At 46.2% G+C, this 25,042-nt stretch overlaps 1 protein-coding gene across 2 annotated transcripts; it reads left to right on the forward strand.

Moving 5' to 3' along the window:
• The first annotated feature begins 3,862 nt into the window (after positions 1-3,862).
• Positions 3,863-24,287, forward strand: UBE2T (ubiquitin conjugating enzyme E2 T). 2 transcript variants are annotated; one of them, XM_037885214.2, is made up of 7 exons: positions 3,863-4,020; positions 13,741-13,853; positions 15,284-15,353; positions 16,055-16,160; positions 18,001-18,099; positions 18,264-18,347; positions 23,927-24,287. In XM_037885214.2, exons 2-7 carry the CDS (start codon positions 13,745-13,747, stop codon positions 24,053-24,055), a joined length of 597 nt encoding a protein of 198 aa, XP_037741142.1. In that variant the 5' UTR covers positions 3,863-4,020; positions 13,741-13,744; the 3' UTR covers positions 24,056-24,287. The 2 variants fall into 2 exon arrangements, with proteins under 2 accessions (XP_037741142.1, XP_037741143.1); XM_037885215.2 differs by lacking the exon at positions 3,863-4,020 and adding an exon at positions 5,032-5,054.
• Positions 24,288-25,042: the final 755 nt, after the last annotated feature.

Consider the following 25,042-nt stretch of genomic DNA (forward strand, 5'->3'; position numbering starts at 1 on the left):
CCCCAGTCATCCAACAGCAGCAGCTCGAGCTGGAAATAGTCTCTGAATTACAATTCTTACATGTTTAGTTTCAATGATAGATTGGTTTTGTTGTGTTCTTCATTCGACGCTGCTCAGTGGAATCCAGCAGTTACAGTGTTGTCTGAGTGGCTTGGCTTAGAATTTCCTTCCTTTCACAGCATGGGAGCTAGGAAACAGTGGCGGGGGGGACCTTGTCGTCAGCGTCAGCAATTCATCTTCTCGGCCCCCCCGTGCCTTGGCTGCTGCTCCGGTCTCTAGGCTGCCTAGCAGCCCAGCCTGTGTTTTAGACTCCCCACGCTTCCCTAGCTGAACTCTAGCTCTTGTTCCCTGTCCCATTCCTGCCCCTGCTCACTGAGGATACGTAATCCAATTTTCTCCCTTTTGTGAGGAAAGTTGCGGAGCGAGAGGCAGCTGCAGGCAGGTCCCAGTAGGGCAGGGAGGCAGAAAGCGAAAAGCTCAGTGTCTGGCAGCAGGAAAAGGATAAATTCAGCAGGAAAATGTGGATTTCTGCGGTATCTTGGAAAAATGCAAGATTCCACAACTGCAGAGTCCAGGACTCCACGGGCACCAAGTGAGACAGCTGGGGCAGTTTACATCTCATAGAGCCATTGTTAGAGCTTCTCTGCAGATTCAAATAGGCGTCAGGTAAACCAGGGTTTGTCTACACATGAAAATTAATCTGGAATAAAATAGGGTATGAATTTAAAGAGGATTATCTATTCCCAATTAACTCACATATGGACACACTTATTCTGGAATAAACATGCTTTATTCCAAATTATTTCTTAATCAATCTAATTGAGAACAAGGCACTCTTAGTTCAGAGTGAACGTCCACACATGGAACTATTTAGGAATAGTTATTTGGGAATAGCTATTATGGCATAACTCCAATGTAGACAAGCCCGTACACACAGGTCATGTTTTGAGATTATTTTCCCAAATGTAAGAGCTAGAAATTTAATTTTGTAAACAAAAGCTGATATTCTGGAGCATGGTTCTATAGCAACGACTGAAGCTGATATCGCAGAATCACACAATACGTGGGGCCTTGTTTATTAAAATACCATGCACATATGGTGCTGTCTAAATAATAAGGCAATGGGTTAAATAAATGTTTGTTTGTCTGTATTAGGGCTGTTTTGTAGGCTGCAGCCTGTCTTTGTCCAGAGACATTTGAGGAATTCAATCATTAATTGAAATTTTATCTGAATTTTTAGGGAATCAGTTTACAAAGAATCACAAAGCCCAGGCTGAGGCGTCTGGAGACTGGTACAAACATTTACTAGGCTGAGACTTACAAATATCCAACCGGCCCTGCTTCCTAACTGCCCCGACCCCTATCCACACCCCTTCTCCCTGACAGGCCCCCCTGGGACTCCCACACCTATCCAACCCTTCCTGTTCCCCGTCCCCTGACCGCCCCCACCAGACCCCCGACCCATCCAACCCCCCCTGCTCCTTGTCCCCTGACCACCCCCTCCTACGACCTCCGCCCCTAACCGCCCCCCAGGACCCCATCCCCTATCCAACCTCCCCTGCTCCCTGACTGCCCTGACCCCTATCCACACCCCCGCCCCCTGACAGGCCCCCCGGGAGTCTCATGCCTATCCAACCGTTCCCTGCCCCCTTACCATGCCGCTCAGAGCAGCAGGAGCTCGCAGCCCTGCCGCCCGGCCAGAGCCAGCCACACCGTGCTGCCCGGCAGGAGCAGCGGCCCAGAGAGCTGAGGCTGCGGGGCAGGGCGGACAGGAGGGGAGGGGCTGGGGACTACCCTCCCCGGCTGGGAGCTCAAGGGCCAGGCAGGACGGTCCCACGGGCTGTAGTTTGCCCACCTCTGCTTTAATGGATATCTTTGGTGTCTGATAAGCAAGGGAGCCATATAGCTGAACTTGGTCTGTTGTTGCCATCATGTAAAGAGAGACTAAAGCCCCATCTTCCTCTAGTTATAACTCAGTCAGGGGACTCATTTCAGCATAGCAGCCGTGTTAGTCTGTATTTGCAAAAAGAAAAGGAGGACTTGTGGCACCTTAGAGACTAACCAATTTATTTGAGCATAAGCTTTCGTGAGCTACAGCTCACTTCATCGGATGCATAAAGTGGAAAATGCAGTGAGGATGTTTTGTACACACAGACCATGAAAAAATGGGTGTTTATCACTTCAAAAGGTTTTCTCTTCCCCCACCCCACTCTCCTGCTGGTAATAGCTTGTCTAAAGTGATCACTCTCCTTACAATGTGTACGATAATCAAGGTGGGCCATTTCCAGCACAAATCCAGGGTTTAACAAGAACGTCTGAGGAACAGTGGGGGGCGGGGGGTAGGAAAAAACAAGGGGAAATAGGTTACCTTGCATAATGACTTAATCACTCCCAGTCTCTATTCAAGCCTAAGTTTTTGGTTTTTTTTCTCAACCCCCCCCCTTCCTCAGACGTTCTTGTTAAATCCTGGATTTGTGCTGGAAATGGCCCACCTTGATTATCATACACATTGTAAGGAGAGTGATCACTTTAGACAAGCTATTACCAGCAGGAGAGTGGGGTGGGGGGAGAGAAAACCTTTTGAAGTGATAAACACCCATTTTTTCATGGTCTGTGTGTATAAAACATCCTCACTGCATTTTCCACCTTATGCATCCGATGAAGTGAGCTGTAGCTCACGAAAGCTTATGCTCAAATATATTGGTTAGTCTCTAAGGTGCCACAAGTACTGCTTTTCTTTTCAGGGGACTCAGTTACCACATATTTATGGGATGACCAGGTTACAACAGGTTGTAAATCTGTAGCCCAGATGCTGCTTTGAGAGAGTGATATATTAATTACAGGTATTTGTATTGCAGTAGGGCCTAGGAGCCCCAATTAGGGACCAGGACCCCATGGTATAAACACAGAACAAAAAGACAGTCCCTGTCCTTTGTGGGGAGGATAGGGGAAGCAAGGATTCACCTCAATCAGTTCTTAAAGTGGTCTGAATAAAGTGTGTGGGGATCTATCAGAATTGAGGAGCAGCAGCTTTGGAAAGACAATGCTTAAAGTGCACCCCTCAGTGAGCCAGACTGATTTAAAACCTTATTTTTGCTGGGTCTGCGGCCCCTGGCAACCCTCCCCATGGCACAAACTGACCTTACACACTGATCACAGCCAGCTGCAGCGTGACTAACCCTGAGCATGCAAAAATTCATGAGTCAGGCCCCCCCAAATCACAAGATTTAAATATATATAGATATATATAGATATATATAAAATCCCAGGTCTCTTTCCCTTCCCCTTCTCACGTACAAGCTTTTGGGGGTGACGCGACTCTTGCTTCACGACGGGAGCCAGGCGTTTCTCCACCCTCCTGAGAGTGGCTGCAAACCGGGCTGGAGATCCTCAGGCAATCCCCTGACCGTAGCAGCTGGGGTGAAACTGCCCCCCCTTCCATGAGTTCATGCTAGTGCTAGCATGGGGGAAATTCTCACACAATCCCCTGACTCCAGCAGCTGGGTCCAACCCCCCCATATATTGATGTGTGCGTGCATGCACTCGCATGTGTCCATGTTAAAGTGTGCAAACCCAGCCCGCCCCACGCACCCCGGGGGCTGAACCCCCCGCTCCCAGTGTGGACGGGGCTCGAGCCCCACCCGGCCCTGGCAGGGAGGCCAGTGACCTCTCTCGCCCCGCCCTCTACCCCTCTGTGGGGAGGGTGCCCGCGAGGAGGGGTGGGCGGGGCCCCGGGACGGCTCCTCCAATCCCACACCGCGTCGCCTCCCCGCTCCCAAGGTTTGAAGCCCCGGGGCGGGGCCTCCGGGTCCTTGTCCGGCCAATCAGCCCCGCTCTCCCCGCAGATGGGCACCTCCGCTCAGCGACTCAGAGTGGGCCTGGCTGGTTGCTAGGCGCCGCGGGAAATCCCGCCCCTGGGTTGCGCCCGGCGGGGCCGTCACTCGCGTCTCACGTTTCCCCTCGCGCCCCTCCCCCCCGTTCGTTTGTCTGTGGCGCCGCCGCGAGGCCGAGGCTGCGCGGGTGAGTGGGGGGGCGGGGCGACCTCGCGCCGAACCGCACAGTCACCCCTCCCCCACACAGGGGTCATGGCGGAGGGGGGCAGTTAGCCCCAATAGGGACTGACCCTGACCCTGACCCTGGGAGTGGGGTGGTCCTAGGGGGAGGTTAGGGGGGCAGGGAGGAATGGGGGGCAGTTTCCCTGAAGGGGGGGTGACCCCGACTGTGAGGGTGGGGGGCAGGTGGCCCCCATGGGGGAGTGACCCTGGGAATGGGGTGGTCCGAGGGGGCGGTTAGCCCTCACGGGGGAGTGACCCTGACTCTGGGGGCAGGGAGGAATGGGGGGCAGTTTCCCTGAAGGGGGGGTGACCCCAACTGTGAGGGTGGGGGGCAGGTGGCCCCCATGGGGGAGTGACCCTGGGAGTGGGGTGGTCACAGATGGGCAGGTGGCCTCCCTGCGGGGGGTGACCCTGACTCTTGGGGTGGGCTGGTCATGTGGGCGTGGGGGGCAGTCAGCCCCATGGGGAGTGACCCTGATCCTTGGGGCAGGTTGGTCGTGGTGGGGGGATGGGAACAGTTACTCCCCATGGGGAATGTCCCTGAACAGGGATTTCCCTACCTTCCCCTTCCCCTGGCCAGCGTTGCTAATTTAGTCACTTTCCAGCTAGATCAGGGGTGGGCAAACTACGGCCCGTGGGCTGGATCTGGTCCCTCAGGGATTTGGATCCGGCCCGTGGGATTGCCACCGCCTTGGGCTCCGGGAAGCGGCCACACCATGTCCCTGGAGCCCATGGGCCGGGGGGTGGGGGGAGAGCTCCGCACGCTGCTCTTGCCTGTGGGTACTTCCCCCAAAGTTCCCATTGGCCAGGAACGGGGTACCGCGGCCAATGGGAGCTTCAGGGGAGGTACCCACAGGAGAGGGAAACACGCGGAGCTCTGTGCCTCCCTCTCCCTCAGCGGCCACGCAGGGACGTGGTGCCGGCTGCTTCCCGGAGTGGCGCGGCAGGGAGCCTGCCCTGGCCTCAGTGCGTGCAGCTGCCACCCCGGAGCCACTCTAGGTAAGCGGCGCCGGGCCAGAGCCTGAACCCACCCTGTACCCCAACTCCATGCCCTGAGCCCCCTGCTGCATCCCGCACCCCTCCTGCACCCCAACCCCCCTGCCTGAGCCCCCTCCTGCACCTGCATCCCTTCTGCACCTCAATCCCCTGACCTGAGCCCCCTCCTGCATTCCGCACACTTCCTGCACCCTAACCCCCTTCCGTGAGCCCCCTCATACACCCCGCACCCCTCCTCTGCCCCAACCCCTTGCCCTGAGCCCCTTCCTGCACACTGCACCCCCTCCCACACTCCGTCCCTGCACCCCAACCCCCTGCCCCAGCCCTGCAAGTAATCTCCGCACCCAGATGTGGCCCTCGGGCCAAAAAGTTTGCCCACCCCTGAGCTAAATCTAGTTTTTTAAAATTTCTAGTTGGAAAAAAAATTCATTTTGATGTTTGGAAATTTGAATTGAAGTTGAAACATTAATACATGCTTTAAAAGCATATATACGATAAAATCTTTGTTCTTGGAAATGCTTAATAGGTTTGAAACTATGAGCAAAGAATAGCTGCCTCCCACAGCTGTTTGTTATGACAGTGCTGGCTCGTTCATTTCAGAGAGGTTGGCTGACCTAATAATTTCAAATTATGATTTATAAACAACAGTAAATCATCATAAATTCAAATGCTGATGTTTATTGGTGTTTCATGATGTTTAAAATGTGAGGCCAAGAGTTAGCTCCGAATTGCCTTGCCGACAGATGAAAACTTGAAACTTATGAAAACTTGCTTACAGTAACTGGGCAGCCACAGTACGCTTAACTCCTTTATTGAAACTTCATGAAAGTTTATGCATATATATAGAAGGAATTAATATAATTTCTTCTTGGGATGACTAGATTAGTGTGTTTAGGGACTTTGCTCTAGTATGCTAGATTTGTGACTGGGAAACTTATAGAAATATATGTTTCCTATTAGGCAAGGTATTTAAAATGCCTTATTTGCCAAGGTCATCTCGCATTGTCGCTATCTAGAGAGGTCACTGTCTCTGGGAGTTTCTGTACTAAACACTTTTATTATAATTTTTCAGAAGTCAATTGAAATTAAATACATTAAAATTTTTTGATATATTTTGCTTTAGAAAGCTAAAACTGTAATTTGCATTGTCCTAACAAAAATTTAATTTATTAATTATGACAGTCTGTACTCTTATATTCACCCTTTTTACAAGTCTATGATAAATTCTGTACAAAGTATTCCTTGTGAGGTATCACTTGAAAACTCATAATCTGTTGAACTTTATTGTCCTGGTAAAATGTGTGGCAACATTATATGCAAAGTTATAAAATTCTATTTTATAAGTCATGTTCCAAGTCTGGGGAACCAGCTTCAAACCGGTTCCCCAGAGACAAAAGACTAGCCAACACTTCAGCCAGGTGTCAACAAAATCAGATGGACTATCACCTGGTTAATTGGCCATTCTTTGGCAGGAAGAAAGGACTGAGTGAGAACTTTACATATTGACAGCAAAACAGATGGAAGTTTCTATCCTCTAGACTCCTGTCACCTGAACCCCAGCTGGAGATGATCTTCAAAGGGAAAAGAGAACTGTAAGAAGTGAGGAGAGAAACCCCAAAACACTCCTCCCTTTCTCTTTGCTCACAGCATCAGAAACACCTGAAGGAGCACTGAACTGGGGAGGCGGAGGGAGCTTTGCTGAAAGGATTCTAGCCAGCGAGACTGCAAAAGTAGGGGGAAAGCAGTGGACGTGTTATTCCTTGACTTTAGCAAAGCTTTTGATACGGTCTCCCACAGTATTCTTGCCAGCAAGTTAAAGAAGTATGGGTTGGATGAATGGACTACAAGGTGGATAGAAAGCTGGCTAGATTGTCGGGCTCAATGGGTAGTGATCATGGCTCCATGTCTAGTTGACAGCTGGTATCAAGCAGAGTGCCCCAAAGGTCGGTCCTGGGGCGGTTTTGTTCAATATCTTCATTTATGATCTGGAGGATGACGTGGACTGCACCCTCAGCGAGTTTGCAGATGACACTAAACTGGAAGGAGAGGTAGATATGCTGGAGGGTAGGGATATGATACAGAGGGACCTAGACAAGTTAGAGGATTCAGCCAAAAGAAATCTGATGAGGTTCAACAAGGACAAGTGCAGAGTCCTGCACTTAGGATGGAAGAATCCCATGCATTGCTACAGACTAGGGACCGAATGGGACAGAGCTAGGCAGTAGTTCTGCAGAAAAGGACCTAGGGGTTACAGTGGACGAGAAGCTGGATATGAGTCAACAGTGTGCCCTTGTTGCCAAGAAGGCTAACGGCATTTTGGGCTGTATAAGTAGGGGCATTGCCAGCAGATCGAGGGACGTGATCGTTCCCCTCTATTTGACATTAGTGAGGCCTCATCTGGAGTACTGTGTCCAGTTTTGGGCCCCACACTACAAGAAGGATGTGGAAAAACTGGAAAGCGACCAGCGGAGGGCAACAAAAATGATTAGGGGGCTGGAACACATGACTTATGAGGAGAGACTGAGGGAACTGGGATTGTTTAGTCTGCGGAAGAGAAGAATGAGCGGGGATTTGATAGCTGCTTTCAACTACCTGAAAGGGGATTCCAAAGAGGATGGATCTAGACTGTTCTCAGTGGTAGCTGATGACAGAACAAGGAGCAATGGTCTCAAGTTGCAGTGGGGGAAGTTTAGGTTGGGTATTAGGAAAAACTTTTTCAGTAGGAGGGTGGTGAAGTACTGGAATGCGTTACCTAGGGAGGTGGTGGAATTTCTTTCCTTTGAGGTTTTTAAGGTCAGGTTTGGTAAAGCCCTGGGTGGAATGACTTAGTTGGGGATTGGTCCTGCTTTGAGCCGGGGGTTGGACTAGATGACCTCCTGAGGTCCCTTCCAACCCTGATATTCTATGAAAAGCATGTGGTGAGAAAGACATTGTACTTTGAATTCACTTAGCCTGTTAAGTAAGTTATTAGTTGCATATTGCCTTTTATTTTTTGTAACCAATTTTGACTTTTATGCCTCATTACTTGTAATCACTTATACTCTTTCTTTCTGTGGTTAATAAAAACTTGTTTTGTTTTTGTCTAAACCAATGTGTTTGGATTAAAGTGTTTGGGAATCTCCACCTGAGATAACACGGTTTGTGCATATCACTTTCTGTTTATGATATGAGCTTGCATTGACCAGTAGAGTGCTGGATAGTACAAGGTGCATATTTCTGGGGGGAAGTCTGGGACTGGAGAGTTTGCTGGTGTTCTGCAGTGTAATTCATGAGTGACTGACTATAGCACTCATACTGTGTGGTTGGGAGCAAGTTATATGCTGGAGGCTGTGTGTGAACAGACCAGGAGTGGTGGTTCTCATAGTGAAGCAGTGTAAAAGACACCCCAGGTTCAAAAACTGAGGGGAGACAGCTGTTCTACAGTCCAGATTGTACCCTGGGTAATGGTCACATTCTTATCTGTTTTATAAGTTGCCGGTCAAAGTGAAAATGAAAGATAAAACAATTCAACATTTTTTCCATTCAAAGGCCTCAAAAACCAACCAAGATGAAGAACATACCAAGAATCAGGGCTATATCAACATGTCATCTGAAGGTTCAAGTGGCGTATCTACATCTGAACTGTCCGAAGCACAAATAAAACTACCTATTGAAGAAACCGTGTCTCCACAACCTGAAGGCAGTTCCCGATGTTTGTCGGTCAAACTCTTTCCATTTATTGAAGTTACAAAAGATGGCTACTGGTGCATTTCTTGCAAAAAACCTTACGAAGAAGGAAAGCTTCCCACTGCTACAATTGGAAATACTGGAGGAGCTTGGTTTGCCAGACCGATCAGCAAAGTCAATGCTGATAAACTACATGAAAAGGCTGCAAAACACCAAGCCTCTGTACTGCATCAAGTTTAGAAGTACTTAATGAGTTGTGACATTATTGATATAATCTGGGACCATTTAGATCATTGTTGCAACCAAGGTCCTGTAGTGGCACCAAATCTTGAATAAAGGGGGTCAAATGAAGTGTCTAAGACAAGGTTATGGTTTGCTGGTTATGATTATGCTGTCTATATGTGTATATCATTTTGTAGTTAAAGTTAGAATATTGGCTCTATACTGTCTGTATTTCAAACTTGTGCTATGCTTCTGGGGAACACTCCAGACAAGTTGGTGTCAGCTCTGCCTAGCCTGCTGGATGGCCCATTAAGGATGATCAGCTATACAAGTGACCCATTGAGAGAAGGCAGACACACTTTGTGACTCAGCAAGGTATGCAGGGACATGCCTATGGACAGAACTCTGAGGTTTTTCCATGCCATGTGATGGACAGCTTGTCCTTGGGACAAAGAAAGAGAGACCACATGGCAAGAGACTATAAAAAGCTGCTGCAGCTCCTCCATCTTGTCTTCAATCCTGCTTCTTATCTCTGGAGGAACTTTGCTATACTGAAGCATTGAACAAAGGACTGATGACCCATCCCAGCTGCGGATGTACTCCAGAGACTTGATTTGAACCTCCAGTTTATTCCATCACTGCTGCAAGCCTGAACCAAGAACTTTGCCATTACTGTATGTAATTGATTCCATTTAACCAATTCTAGCTCTCATCTATATCTTTTTCCTTTTATGAATAAACCTTTAGATTTTAGATTCTAAAGGATTGGCAATAGCATGATTTGTGGGTAAGATTTGATTTGTATATTGACCTGGGTCTGGGGCTTGGTCCTTTGGAATCGAGAGAACCTTTTTTTGGTTTTGGGTATTGGTTTTCATAACCATTTGTCCCCATAACAAGTGGCACTGGTGGTGATACTGGGAAACTGGGGTGTCTAAGGGAATTGCTTGTGTGACTTGTGGTTAGCCAGTGGGGTAAAACCGAAGTCCTCTGTGTCTGGCTGGTTTGGTTTGCCTTGGTGTGCATAGAAACCCCAACCTTGGGCTGTAACTGCCCTGCTTTAAGCAATTTGTCCTGAATTGGCACTCTCAGTTGGGTCCCGCCAGAACCAGCATCGTTACAGTGAGGCCATTAAGAATGCTGAATACACAACACAGTTTGTGGGAATAAACATGGCGGTCGCATCATACTTTCTATTTAAGCAAGAAATACCGCACACTACAAACTGTAGGTCAGTGTTAAGTGCATTGTCACTTGTTAACCCTGAAGTTAGACACTGGTTCTGAACAAGACCGGCAAATGCTCACTATTTTTCTGCAAGAAACTCAACTAAGTGGTTAGAAGCATGTGATGCAACTGTGAAAGACTCAGCAGTTGAAAAAGTGAAGAATTCTCTTGCCACATCAAAAAAATGTGCATACATGGCTGATGCAAGTGGGTGTCAAGTATTAAGTCATTGTATACGTTATCTTGATGTCAGTGGTTGGCCAGTAGATGCATTTCTAGATGTTCAGGTTATAGAAGACACATCGGCTGCATCTGTGACAGCCCACATCTTAGAAGAGTTAAATGCTTGTAAATTGGACCCCAACAGATGGCTGCTTGTGCATTTGATGGAGCAGCAAACTTCTCTGGAAGACATGGTGGAGCACAAGCTTTGCTCAGAGAGAAGTGTAACCCTAATCTCTCCTATACACACTGCAAAGGCCATCTACTCCAGCTAGCGCTAGTACGAGCTGCAGAATCTTCAAAAGACATTCAGAAAGCCATAATTGTAATGTCTTTGTTATACTCTTTTTTTTTTTTTCTCTCCAGCAAGAGTCCAAAAAAAGTGAACGTCTTGGAAGAAACAGAAGATGCTCTGGGACTGAAGTTCAAATTAGTCCAAGAGCAAACCCACTGGCTTTCTCATGAGTGATCCTTGGCTGTTGTTTTAAAATTACTGCAACCCTTATTACTGGCTTTGGAAAGTATCTACCAAGAGGGGACAGATCTAAGTAGTGAGGCTGGTGGACTACTTTTGCTACTACATTCAGAGAAGACAATCGCTATTCTCTCTCTTGTAAGGCTACTGTTGAAACCACTTGGGTCATCGACATCTGCTACAACAGTAGTAGATCTTTGTCCAGCAATAGAAGCTACAGTTGGATCAATCAGAGAAATATCCAGTGAAAACGTACTGGAAGAAGCAAAGACTTCAATCCAGAAGTTGACTAATGACTCTTCCTTAAGTGAAGAGGACAAGAAGTGTTTGTTAAGCTAGCTGAAAAAGTACATTGACTTGATTCTTACAAATCTACAACAGCGACGTCTGGATTCTACTCAACCTCTGTGTAGATTTTACAGATCCCTGTCTTATAAAACACCGACAATTGAGTGGAGTGAGGCACTGCCAGCAATGGGGCTGCCATGTGCTCAGGACAGAATAGAGAATTTAAAGGCAGAGTGGAATGTCATGCAACGAATGAATGAAGATTTGACTTCAGCTTCTTTTTTATCATCAGTAGTGGCTCTACCCGATCTTTGTGCTATGTTTCCTGGGATGAAAGAAGTAGGAATTTGTTTCTTGCTACTCCCAGTCACAACAGCTACAGTTGAGCGTTCTTTTTCATCATTTAATAGGATTTGGTGTTATGAAAGAAGTTGCCTTCTGCCTGATCATGTGAATGAACTAATGAGCATATCAGTTGAAGGACTGGAAGTACTGAACACATGAGAAGCCACCAAAGATGAACGCACTGCATTTGAGAAGCTCATTAACAGAGTTGTGCAAAATTACAAAAAGAAATCAAGAAGGATGTAGATGTAGTGCTTCACAGAAGGCTTGAATAGCCAATTTCATTTGTGTGATGATTTTAAAAAGAGTTAAATCTAATAAAATGCTTGTGGAACATTTTTCAGTTTTTACTGTGGTGCCATACAGCCCACCTTTGTCCTCGTGGTCTCGCCCCTTGGCTCTCACCCCTCTGTAAATTCAATCACGCCCTCTAATTTCAATTCCTGGGGAAAACACAATGTGGGGTGATCATCGGGAGAAGGGAGACAGTTAGCCCTCATGGGGGGGAAGGGGGGAGGGAATGCTTAATTCTTCCCCAGAGCTGGGTGGGGGCAGAGGGATACATAGTTATCCTGGTGGGGAGTGACCCCCTACCACCTCCCCCCGCCACACACACAGGGGTAGATTGTCCAAGCTTTGAAGTAGCCACTGACATGGAGTGCGGGGAGGCTATAATTTCTGACAGGTGAGACACCCCCCCCACCCCCATATTAGGAAGATCCTGATTACTAGCCATCTATCTTGCTGCAGGCAGGGTTGGACCCGTTTTAATTCCCACTTGCCAAAATCTGTTCCCCATTGCCAGTAACTATTTTTTGGCAAATTAGTGACATTTTCGTGGTTCTCTGTCTTGTCCTGGTGGGTGAGGATGTTTTTGTGTTTGACTGGGAATATTCACGGAGATTGCTCAGGACAGTTTTAACCACATAGATTTGTACTGTATTGCAGCCACAACATGCTTTGGTCCCAACAGTCCTGATGGTCTCATAATTGGTTACTCAGCATGGTTGATTATTTTGAACCTGTGTTGTACATGAGCTGGCTTATAAGATGGTTTGGTCAGTTTTTAGTTATATAATCATAGAAATGTAGGTCTGGAAGGAACCTCAAGAGGTTATCTAGCCCAGTGGTTCTCAATGTTTTTGGGCTCAGGACCCATTTGTAAATGTTTATGGTCCATTGTAACCCAGTAAATAGTCTGGGGATGGAGGCCTTGGGGTGGTTTGGGTCGGATCCTACATGGCACTCATCCCACAGTGCTGACTCCTGCAGCTCCTGTGCTGTGGGGCTGGCTGGGCTTGGCTCTCTGGTCTGGGTGTTGCAACCACAATTTGTCTGAGTGGAGTTGTGACCTGGCTCAGGGGGTTACAGTGCCACTCGCTCAAATTTGGCCTACCCAGACTCCCGTCGTCATGATGCCTGGGCCAAACCTGAGTGGCGCTGGGACCCCTGGGGCTGCAGTGCCAGGAGCAGGGAGGCAAGCCCAGCCAGCCCCGTGGGACAGGAGCTGTCACGTGACCATTTGAAACGCTCTGATGACCCAATTTTGGGTACTGACCCATGGGTTGAGAAACCCTGATCTAGCCCATCTTCCTGCCCACCCTGCCCTGCTGAGGAAGGATTAATAAAAAAAGGTCAAAATTCCATGCTTTAGCCAAGATCTATACCTGGGTTAAAGCATATTTTTGTTTTAAGCTGGTTAGTACAGTTTAATAATATTACCTAGCTTTTATCTAGCACTCTTCATCACTAGATCTCAAAGTGCTCTACGAAAGAGGTCAGTGTCGTTACTGCCATTTTTGCAGAGGAGAAAACTGAGGCACAGAGGTGTGAAGTGACGTGCCCAAGGTCATGCAGCAGACCAGTGGCAGAACTGGGACAAGAATTCAGGTCTCTGGAGTCCCAGCCCATTGCTGTATCCATTCTGGTGGACCAAGTCATCTTACTACCTGGTTGGGCTACATGAGTGTGTATAAAATTTGGTTCTTGCTGCCATAGAGACGAGATGTTTTTAAAGAATTCCAAGGATCGTTGTTGTTTTTCCTAGCTCTGCGTCACCCTCAACAGAATAGCTTTTAATATTAAAGGCTAAGTGCTGGCTGTTGATGAGTATTTAATGGCTGCTTCAAATGACTGTCCTCCTTGCGCAACTGATGTTTGACTTCTTATTGTGAAAGGCAGTACCATATCTACAGTATGAAAGGTGCTAGCTATAAGGTGCTAATTCTTCTTACAATATTTCAGCACGATGCAAAGAACTTCACGACTGAAGAGAGAGCTGCATCTGTTGACCACAGAGCCTCCCCCAGGCATTATGTTCTGGCAAAACAAAAACCGGATGGATGATCTACGAGCCCGTATGTATTATCATCATGGTTTGGGTTTTTTTTGTTTTTGGTAGGTGTTTCACCAAAATTCTCTCTGCTATGGTAATGTTTACTGGGCAGTGTCTTGGCAAAGCCTCCTGGTGACACATTCACAGGAGCATCCGATGAAGTGGGCTGTAGCTCACGAAAGCTTATGCTCAGATAAATTGGTTAGTCTCTAAGGTGCCACAAGTACTCCTTTTCTATTCACAGGAGTGAATATTTTGTCTGTACTTAGCAATTTGGGGATGAAATTAACCCCAGTCCATGAAATTTTTGTTTGATTCTTGTCCGCTCTTCTTTTTTTTTTCTTTGGAATTCCCCTTCTTTATGTTCCCTATTGATTGGATTCCTGGTCATGTGGCTAGGAAGTGTGGACCGGGGGGAGTAGTTAAGGAAACAGCCACACAGTGGTATGCTCCCTTTTAAGTTCTTAGGGACTTATGGTTCTTCAAGTGACATGAGTTACTGTTGCTAGAAGTAGCCGTAACCCCCCTCTCCTGGCTTTTCAACACCGCTGAAGGAATCTGTTCATGTAGGGGGTTGGATGTGCTTTGCTAACAAGGTTTTATAGATGGCTTGGAGACTCTGGTTTCCTGCTACGAGGAAGGCCAGGCACCCACAGAGCTTTTCCTCCATAACTCGGCCTTTGGCCCTTTAGATTAACTCCATTTCAGGCACTGACTTCCAGAAGAAACAATACAGGGGAGCACTATTGAAGATTATGGCCCTGTAATCCTAAACATTAGCTTTGCCACCTTAATCGAAGAGACTGCTTGGGTCTCTAGGCCAATTCTCAGTCCTGGTTCTAGGGCTGAACATTAATTCAACGGCTTTTTCAACTAGTGGCTGAAGTTCACCATAGTTATTGTATCATGCTCACAGTCTGAACTTGAGAAATTTTCTCTCCTTCAGAAGTTGAAATGGGCCATGACTCCTGAAGTATGAGAAGGGAGCAAGTATCCAGGCTTTGCTTGGGTGTAAAGATAGAAAGGTCAGCCACACGAAAGGAATTAGTGAGACAACATAATGTACTCTTTCTTCACTGTGCAGAGCGCTTGCTCAGCCGAGCTCCAGCAATATGATTTTTGTCAGTGAAGCGGTTCCAGGCTGTAACAGTCCCACGCTTTTTTTTTTTTGCTTCCAGAATTAGATATCTAATGATTGTTTAGCCCCTCCCTAGTTCCCACTTAAAACATAGGGGTTATTGACCTTATTGCACAGCAAGGTAGAACAAAATGTTTAGTGACGAGGTGGCAATGGTCACTTCTGTTGGCAGATCCAGACATTGCTACAGTTAGAAACGGTGTGATGGGAATGCACGACTGTAGCAGAAGCATGATGGGAGTGTGTGTGTGTGTGTCTTGGGGGGGACACTTACTCCTTTTGAATGTAATAGTTGTCTAATTTTTTTCTTTAAGAAATTTTGGGTGGTGCAAACACGCCATATGATAAAGGAGTTTTCAACTTGGAAGTAGTTGTTCCTGAAAGGTAACTAAATCACAACATCTAGGAAGGTGGGCAGAGGGGGGAACACACCTAGTAAGAAGGATGTTTATTTTTACCTTCCTGTCAAACATGTCAGTTTGTGTGAGATACGAAGAAGTGGTATCCTGTATATTAGGAGGATTGGAGCAGTGGGCATAAAGTATAATAGTTTGGTTCTTTGCCTTCAGCCTCCCTTTTTGTGATATTATCCATCAGTTTTTAGGTAAGAGATTTTATTAATGTACTTATTTATTTGTAATAGGAAGATTTCACTTTCAAACTCCCAAGGTGTGTAACAATGCACAAAAAAAATCTAGAAATACTTTGTCAGGATCCTTAAATTATTTTGATGCCTTTAAATATTTTTGAAAGGAAAAAAAAGGACCTGTATGGTGCATAAGTAATCTGAGGCAATGAGAAGTTAGCTTCCCAGCGAAAGGGAATTTAATGCTGTGCAAAGGACAGAAACCAAATTGAAAACAGTCAAGGCCATTGTGTTAGAGGGCATGGCCAGAGATGGGGTTGTTTTCTCCAAAAACTTGCTGAGGAGAAGATGGTTGGAATTTGCAGGTAGCTGGGGAGAGGACACTGTAGTGTTGTTTGTGGTAATGTGGCAAATGGAATGCTAATGGAACTGAAAATTCAATTTACCGGTAGATTATATTTTAAATGAAATCTGTTCCTTTAAAACCTTTTCTTTAAAGATATCCATTTGAACCCCCGAAGATTCGCTTTCTGACACCAATCTACCATCCCAACATTGACTCTGCTGGAAGGATTTGCCTGGATGTTCTCCGATTACCACCCAAAGTAAGGCAGTGCTACTGTAGTGGGGATCAACGAGGTTACAGATGATGCTAAACTCCCCTATTGTCCCGGCTGTAAAAAGCGTCACTGATATTTAATATTGGCTCTTGTTTACATGGATACTCATGATACAGGCGACTATATAATGCATGCCATTGGTTACTCACTAAGACCTATTTTTCTTTGCTTTTTTTAATGCTTTAAGGGCTGGGATTTTCAAAGGGACCTGTGAGTCAGGTGCCCCTCTGAAAATCATAGACTCATAGAATATCAGGGTTGGAAGGGACCTCAGGAGGTCATCTAGTCCAACCCCCTGCTCAAAGCAGGACCAATCCCCAACTAAATCATCCCAGCCAGGGCTTTGTCAAGCCTGACCTTAAAAATATCCAAGGAAGGAAATTCCACCACCTCCCTAGGTAACGCATTCCAGTGTTTCAGCACCCTCCTAGTGAAAAAGTTTTTCCTAATATCCAGCCTAAACCTCCCCCACTGCAACTTGAGACCATTACTCCTTGTTCTGTCATCAGCTACCACTGAGAACAGTCCAGATCCATCCTCTTTGGAACCCCCTTTCAGGTAGTTGAAAGCAGCTATCAAATCCCCCCTCATTCTTCTCTTCCGCAGACTAAACAATCCCAGTTCCCTCAGCCTCTCCTCATAAGTCATGTGTTCCAGTCCCCTCATCATTTTTGTTGCCCTCCGCTGGACTCTTTCCAATTTTTCCACATCCTTCTTGTAGTGTGGGGCCCAAAACTGGACACAGTACTCCAGATGAGGCCTCACCAATGTCGAATAGAGGGGAATGATCACGTCCCTCGATCTGCTGGCAATGCCCCTACATATACATCCCAAAATGTCACTGGCCTTCTTGGCAACAAGGGCACACTATTGACTCATATCCAGCTTCTCGTCCACTGTAACCCCTAGGTCCTTCTCTGCAGAACTGCTGCCGAGCCATTCGGTCCCTAATCTGTAGCGGTGCATGGGATTCTTCCGTCCTAAGTGCAGGACTCTGCACTTGTCCTTGTTGAACCTCATCAGATTTCTTTTGGCCCAATCCTCTAATTTGTCTAGGGCCCTCTGTATCCTATCCCTACCCTCCAGCGTATCTACCTCTCCTCCCAGTTTAGTGTCATCTGCAAACTTGCTGCGGGTGCAATCCACACCATCCTCCAGATCATTTATGAAGATATTGAACAAAACCGGCCCCAGGACCGACCCTTGGGGCACTCCATTTGATACCGGCTGCCAACTAGACATGGAGCCATTGATCACTACCCATTGAGCCCGACAGTCTAGCCAACTTTCTATCCACCTTATAGTCCATTCATCCAGCCCATACTACTTTAACTTGCTGGCAAGAATACTGTGGGAGACCGTGTCAAAAATCACAGCCTGGATCCTGATACAATACAGATGTAGATGACACTGCGGGTCAGTGTCAATTAAGTTGGAGTGAGATCTCCTCTGTGTCACTAGAATTGCTCTCTTGAAATGGCCCAAATAGAAGCTCCAGGGCTAATTGGTCTGAGCTCTGTGCCTCTGTCTGTCTGTGATAAAGGAAGTTAGCACTGTAGCTGTGGTGAATCAAAAGAGTGAGAGCCAGTTTGGTCCTGGAATGTTTTTCTCCTTTGTAGGAGAGGCCATAACCTTATTTGTTTGAGATCCACTAACCTGGCATCAGATGTCTTCTCTGCTTTATAAACTGACCAACTGGTGGTAACCACGTTATGTACTGCATTGAGGTCTGGAAACTGCAGAGGAAAACTTGTTTTCTGTATGTCAGCTAATGATCAGACTTCTCCCTGTTAAGCTCTGTTTTTATTGTTCTGTTTCTGTGAAGGGTGCATGGAGGCCGTCCCTGAATATCTCCACATTGCTGACCTCCATACAGCTTCTGATGAGCGAGCCTAACCCCGATGACCCCCTTATGGCAGACATAGTATGTACTCTTCTTTTGTTCCCTTGGTACAAATGCGGGAGCATGCAAGTTAGCGCAGAGACTATATGGTACTTGTGCTCACTCTTCTATATAGGGAACTAAGAGTGTTTGCAGGTGCTTGATTAAGTGTCTACCCTCCTTGTCTCTTGCTTTATTATTTCTAGTCCTCGGAGTATAAATACAACAAGGAAGTGTTCATCAGAAATGCCAAACAATGGACTGAGAAGTACGCAAGCCAGCAAAATAGGGTAAGAAATGTACCATGCTTTGACTCTGCTACAAAGGAATTGGGTGTAGGCTAATCTTCACATGTATAATCTTGCTAGTCCTCAGGGAGTAATGTGAGTGACGCAGTTATAGGCATGACTTTCAATGCTGTTCTTTTTTTCTTGCCTCTAACCCACTGACCCCAGTGCATTTTTGGATGTCTATTTCAGGTTCCAATTCCAGTATTTTTTTATTGGGAGTGGATTGCCTGTCTTCATAGAATTGAGTCCCTGGGTTGCCAGGGCTGTGATTGTGCCATAATGTGAACTCTCTGAATTTAACTTCGCTCTTTTAGAAATTTTTGTTAATTCTGTTTAGGTAAACTTTACTTTGTTTCCCTACCCACGTTGTCATAGCGAGATTCCTGTGTAAGTGGCCTCGTATACGCTTAAAGTTTTGCCAGTATAACTAGTGTAGACACAGCTTATACCAGCAAAAGGACTTTTTTGCTGATACAACTGCAGCTAGGTGTACGCTATAGACTGCTACTCGGATAACTATGTCAGTTGGGGTGTGAAGAGGTGTGTGTGATCCCTGAGTGACGGAGCTGTGCTGGCAGAAGCCCTACTGTAGATGCAGGTATTCCAGCAAAGCTGCTCTTCTACCAGTATAGTTTTTGTCATTTGTGATGGCGTTGGAGTGGTGGTTTTACCATATATGTAGACCATATTCGCTGGTGTAGCTGTGTCCACACTAAGTGTGCTTTCCTGGTATGGTATATCGATATTCTTGTACCAGTAAAGTGCTCCTAGTGTAGGCATAGCTTGTGTCTACACTAGGGCTCTTTGCTGGTTATAAAAGCGTTCATTTAAAAATCACACCCATAACTGACATTATTATGCTGGCAACATTTCTAGCGTTTACCTGACCTGTGTCTCAGGTGTGTCCTTCCACTTCCTGTGTCTGCTCTGCATGGACTTACGAAAAGTGTCCTGGGATATTTTTAAGAGTTGGGATCTGCCCCAATGTCCTTGGTCAAAATGTCCCTTCCTATTGTACTTGGTGCTGGCTTTCTGTTTGTGTAATATAAATATACAGTTATATTTGGGAAATGTGAGGTCATATGCAGATTATAGAAGGGGATTATGTCCTTTTAACATGGGGATTGCTCATGACATCTGTCACAGAGTGGCTAGCCCCTGTAACTGAGTAGGTCCAGCTCCCCTATGCCAGAGCAGGTGCTCCCAGCTGAGCCCGGTAAGGGGGCAGGGTTGCACCTGACGCTATAGAGGGAGTTCCACTGAAGGACTGGCTATGAGAAGGAACTGGCTGATGGAGAGCGAGACAGGAAATTGCAGGAGGCAGGACTGCCAGAATCCCTGTCGAGGGAAGGTATTGAAAGCCTGAGATTCAAAGGATGAGCTGAGAAAATGTTTTTGTTGGTTTGTTTAAGTTTGGGTGTGGCACAGTGTTTTGGCAAGCTGGGGAGAAGCTAGGCACTATGTGTGTACACACGCTGAACTGAGGGTCCCTGCCGCAAAGATTTTGCAGTCTGAGTATATATAATGAGAGACAGTGGCTGGATACAACAAATACATGGGGGAGCACAACAAAGTAGTGCCATGATTCTGATTAGAGTAGAAAGCAGAGGACAGACACACCAGCTGCCTAGCCAATGTTACGTGTTTTGTAAGCATTACAAATGTTCTAACCCTATATACACAGGCGTGGAAGGTGCTGGTCACTCCTCTCTGTGGTTTTAGCATGTGGGTAGAACATATAGGGCCTGCTATTCAACCCCTTTCCTTATGTGTAGCTCCTGAAGATGGAGCTAGACATTTTAGATCTCCAACAAATTTATACCAGTCATAATGGACTGTGCCTCTAGCTGCCCCAGTGCTGTGGTGACCCTCAATGGGGGCAAGGGAGTGGGCTGTCAATCCACTGAAGACTTTCTGGAAGGTGGGTTTCCTTAGTATCGTGTTTGTTTGGGAGAGATCTCTTGTGCTGAAGCGTATTAGTGAAAGGATGAGATGATATAACTAGCCATCTTTCTGCACCCTCACCTGATGGAATGTCATGGTCAGGAGACTTCCCAGAACTCCTTTGGCAACATTAAAAACGTTTTCAGATAAAGTATTTACCTGAAGTCCTGTTAGCCACCGTAAACGTAGGCTCAGCAGGAGTTCCCTGGGATTTTACTCTTTGAGCAAGCTCCTGTATGTGTACAAGGTTGAGGCCCTACTAGACCTAGAGTGAAAGGAGTGAGGGTAACAGGTCTGTCATAGGGCGATGGAGGAGAGATTGCCTTTTGCACAACATGAGACAAATGGTTGTAGGCGCAGAGTGCTAGGGCAAGTTTATAGAGATGAGGTCTCTTGAGGCAGAACAACATGCAGCCAGCCACTGCCCGTTTCCACATGCTCAGCAAAGAGACTGTTTTAGCATTCTCCCCTGGACACAGTGGGAGCTTGTGGTGGAAGAGATGCTCTAATTTCTCACCATATCAACTACAGAGAGATCGAAGAGGGCTCCTCAGGGTCTGATTTTTCCATTGTCCTGTACCTTGTGCTGTCACGTAGGCCAGTGTAAAGTGCTCAGATGGCAGTGTTACTCACTTTGCGCTGCTGTGAATGACTGCACCAGGTGCTGGGCGGTGGAGAATCAGGTCCTAGATGTGTAGAGGAGAGGGAAAAGCAGGGACCCTGTTACTACCCCCCACAACTAGCTGCGAGGACAGATCGTGACTCAGAACTCTTCATAGTGCTTGATCAGAGAAGTGCAGCAACTGTGGAATAGCTTCTGTTTATTGACCCTTCAACTAAAATGGTTTTAACAGAGTCAAAGGCAGCCTGCAGCCTCAGTTGCTTAGTGTTTCCTTTTTCCACTCAAATATCCAGCAAGCTGTAGAGGAAACAACTAGAATTGTTTTGCAGTTGTAACAGTAGGAGGCACCTGCACCCATGACAATTGTCTGACTTCTGGAAAATAGCTGGGCAGTCTCGTTCCCCAGACTAATGAAAGTTGTTGCTGCTTGTTGTCCAACTTCCCTTCCTCCTGGAGAACGCACTTGCCTTGTTCCTCCAGTAGGTGGGGTATTTGGTTTTGTATTCGGTTTTGTATTCTCTCGGCTTCTTGTGGCAAAGGGGAGACAAATGGGGCCTGATGTCTGACAAAGTCCTTGCCTCCCAGCTCGGCAGGGCTCTGTGCCTGCCCCTGGGATCACTGCTTCCACCAGCCCCTATTCTATCTGGGCCCTGTGCTCGGCTAATCCTGCCTTTCCGTCACATTCCCTTTTTGTCTTTCTCCCCCAAGCACCTCTGTGGGCACCCTGTACACCCCAAACATGCTCCCTGATTCTGCGTGCCATGGAGCCATTCTGCTATCCCAACACCCCATTTCTTCTGATGATCTCCCCTAACCTGACCACTCTCCTCCCTTAAATTAGTAATTTACATCACATTTTAAAACTATGGGGAACTAACCCTATATAAACAATCGGCCTTGTGACGTTATTTTGTGTAAGCCTTGTCCTCCCCAGCTGCATCCTTGAGCATTGTCTGTCCCAAAGTCCTGTCTGACTTAAACTGTAAGCTCTTTATGCAGGTCTTGCTTTTGTGCCTGGCAGGTCCATTGCAATGTAACTGTCACAGGAGACCGTGAATGGTGCAGGGTGAGGAGATCCCTTGGGTAACAGTCTCTCAGCCCCATAGATAAGAGCAGTTAACGTATTACTAGAGCACACTTGAAGACTGCCTCAACCCCTATCTCAAGGCAAAGGCAAGCAACCAGTTGGGAGGGGGATTGGGAGGAAGGTATAAAACACTAAAAGGCCAAAGAAATGACTTTCCCTGACCATAGCACCTCCTCACTCCTTACCCCTTCCATGGGGTACAAAAGAGATGGGATGAAGATCCCCAACCCCCCAAAACAGAACATGACCATAAATTGTAAGGGGTGGGACTATGGGCGTGCATCTCAGGTCTAATTATGCCTGCTGAGGAGGGCTGGGACAGGACAGTGGGAAACAAGGCTCTGCGACGTTAGAGTTATGGGACACATGCTTGCTGAAAACTAACCCCAATAAACATTGCATTGCCTGCACTTTGGATTTCTGATTGTCTGCTTTCTGTCTGCGAGACAAGAATCAGGGGAGAGGGTGAAGGGAAAGCCCTCTAACGCCGTAGACAACGGCTTCTTTCACTATGCAAACCTGATTTGTTCCCTGAACACTGTCCATCTTGTGCACTGAATGAGATGGGAGTCCTCAGGAAAAATAGTATGTTATCATGTAAAAGCAGTAAAGAGTCCTGTGGCACCTTATAGACTAACAGACCTGTTGGAGCATAAGCTTTCGTGGGTGAATACCCACTTCGTCAGATGCATGTACTGGAAATTTCCATGTGTATGTGATCATGTAATTAAAGGGGAGGAGGGGAACTTAGGGTAGGTCTACACTAGAAAGTTAGGTTGACCCAGCTATGTCACTCAGGGATGTGAAAAATTCACACCTCTGAGAGACGTAGTTAAGGTGGCATAATCCCCAGTATAGACAGTGCTAGGTTGACAAAATAATTCTTCTATCCACCTAGCTACAGCCTCCCAGACAGGTGAATTTACTACAGTGACAGAAGAACCCCTTCCATCACTGTAGCAAGTCTCTACACTACAGCTACGCCACTGTAGCATTTCTAGTGTAGACGTAACCTTGTTATGGCTGTGGGGGGGAAACAACCTTGAAAATGTGACCCAAGGGTCGCCATCTGCCTGAGTGAGAAACAAATAGGTCTCAAATGTGAGCTGCCCCATTTGTCTCATGGGTGATGACCCAGATGCCAGTGATAGTACTTTAAATGAAGACCTAGTTAACTAGGGCTGGTTGACATTTTCATAGGAATATGGTTTTTGGCACATTTCTTGGTTATTTTTTTTAATGAAAATTTCAAAACTAATTGAAATTTTTCATTTTGGTTTTTGAAAACCAATTTTTTGAAATTTTTTGATATTTTTCTTTTCTATCTTTTGTTTGCAATTAAATGTAGTAGAATGAATGTCTAGGGTTTGATTTCTCCCTCCCTTAACCCACGCCCCCCAAACTTTTTCCATTTTTTCCTTCACTCTAACTCTTCAGACTTCCTGAATTTTGGGAAAGTTCCAGAGTGGCAGAAGGAAACGTAAGAGTGGATGGGACATCCTGGCTCATCAAGTCCAGTCCCTGTATCACAGGCAACCCCATCAAATAACCTGGGTCATAAATTTATCAGACTCTGTCTTAACACTAGCTAGGAGCAATGGGGGTGAAGAACCTTTTGGGAGGCTGTTCCAGAACTCACTTCTCTGATGGCTAGAAACCTTCTAATTTCTAGCCTAAATTGATCAATTTATACACTTTTAGGGTTGGATTTGCATACAGTAGTCTGAAGTGCTTTGGGATATTTCTCCCCACACACTGTGTTATAAATGTGTAAGTCTGGCAGTAATTTTCTAAGAGGAAGTGCTAGTGTGTCTCCAGGAAGTGCACACACCTTCTAGGGCAGACTTGATCTTCCAAACTGACTGTGAATGTTACAGAAAATAAAGGTAACTTTTGTTTGAATCATTTGTGTCTCTTATGTACCAGGCTTCCAAAACTCCAGATGAGGAAGTGACCCAATGTGAAGCTAGCACTCCCAAAGAATCTGCCATCTCCCAGAAAAGGAAAGGAAATGATATGAGCAGGAAGGGGAAAAAACCCTGCCTCGATTCATAGAGGTTTTCTGTGTAAATAAACATTTTTATGAATGCGTAACAATGGCAGGTTTCACTTGTCTCCTGCTTGACCTAATACTTGCGATGGCAGGGGGTTTGTTTTCAAATTAAAGTTTTTTTAATTTTATTTCAGTAGCATTAGATGTTTTGTATTCTTGTTCGTCTTGCATTGTTTGTGCCTAAGTATTGTGAAGGAAGGCAGAATTGGGAATAATAAATCAGTCTTATATGTATTAGAGTTCTCTTGTGATGATGGTTATTGTGTGAATGAGAAATGGCTTAACATTGCCCATGGACAGTATATGGCCAGTCTGGCTTTTTTGTTTTTGTGGTTGATGACAGAGTAGAAATTGGAGCACATAATTAAAAGGTGTATTTGAATTTGTAAGTAATATTTTGGTGTTTCCCGCCACAATTGAGACATCAGCACACCTGCCTGTAGCAGACACTTCAGTTTCCTTGTTGGAATAATAATAGTCAATGATACATGAGTGTGGACATATTGTATACTCTGTATCTCACCCTTTCCCCAGCCATCTTCCCACCTGTGCAATCAGTAACCAGCTCATAAATCAGAGTTCCACAAGCTGAGCAGACGGCTTAATGTTTTGCAGCCCAAACTGGAGCGGAGTCTAGGGGGAGACTTCAACTGGTGTAATTTATACCTTCCAGTGCCTTAATGCAGATTTGCATCCACTTACCAACTTGTACCTTACACCTCAAGTCTGCATTTGGCCATTGAATGTAAAGGAATCTAAATTTTGGTAATCTTGAAACCCGAGGGGCTGAAAAAGGGTGAGAGCATAGCAAGAAACACAACTACCTGGGCTACGTGAGAAATTGTAATTTAAAGCAGCCACTGCTATTCCTCACTTCCTTCTGACTTCCCAACATGTGTAAGTTTCACCAGCTTCAGTTCCCTTATGCACTAGTGTGTGGGTGCAAAGGAGTCTGTTCGTGGAAGAAGTCTGACTTTCAGAGGTACTGC

This window comes from Chelonia mydas, chromosome 21 (assembly GCF_015237465.2).
Source record: "Chelonia mydas isolate rCheMyd1 chromosome 21, rCheMyd1.pri.v2, whole genome shotgun sequence".
NCBI classification, from domain to species: Eukaryota; Metazoa; Chordata; order Testudines; family Cheloniidae; genus Chelonia; species Chelonia mydas.

Excerpts from the sequence above, each read along its gene's own strand:
- UBE2T (XM_037885214.2), top strand. The coding sequence starts at position 13,745 with ATGCAAAGAACTTCACGACTGAAGAGAGAGCTGCATCTGTTGACCACA. Across the intron at positions 13,854-15,283 it reads GATGGATGATCTACGAGCCC|AAATTTTGGGTGGTGCAAAC; the intron begins GTATGTATTATC and ends TTTTTCTTTAAG. Across the intron at positions 18,100-18,263 it reads ACCCCCTTATGGCAGACATA|TCCTCGGAGTATAAATACAA; the intron begins GTATGTACTCTT and ends TATTATTTCTAG.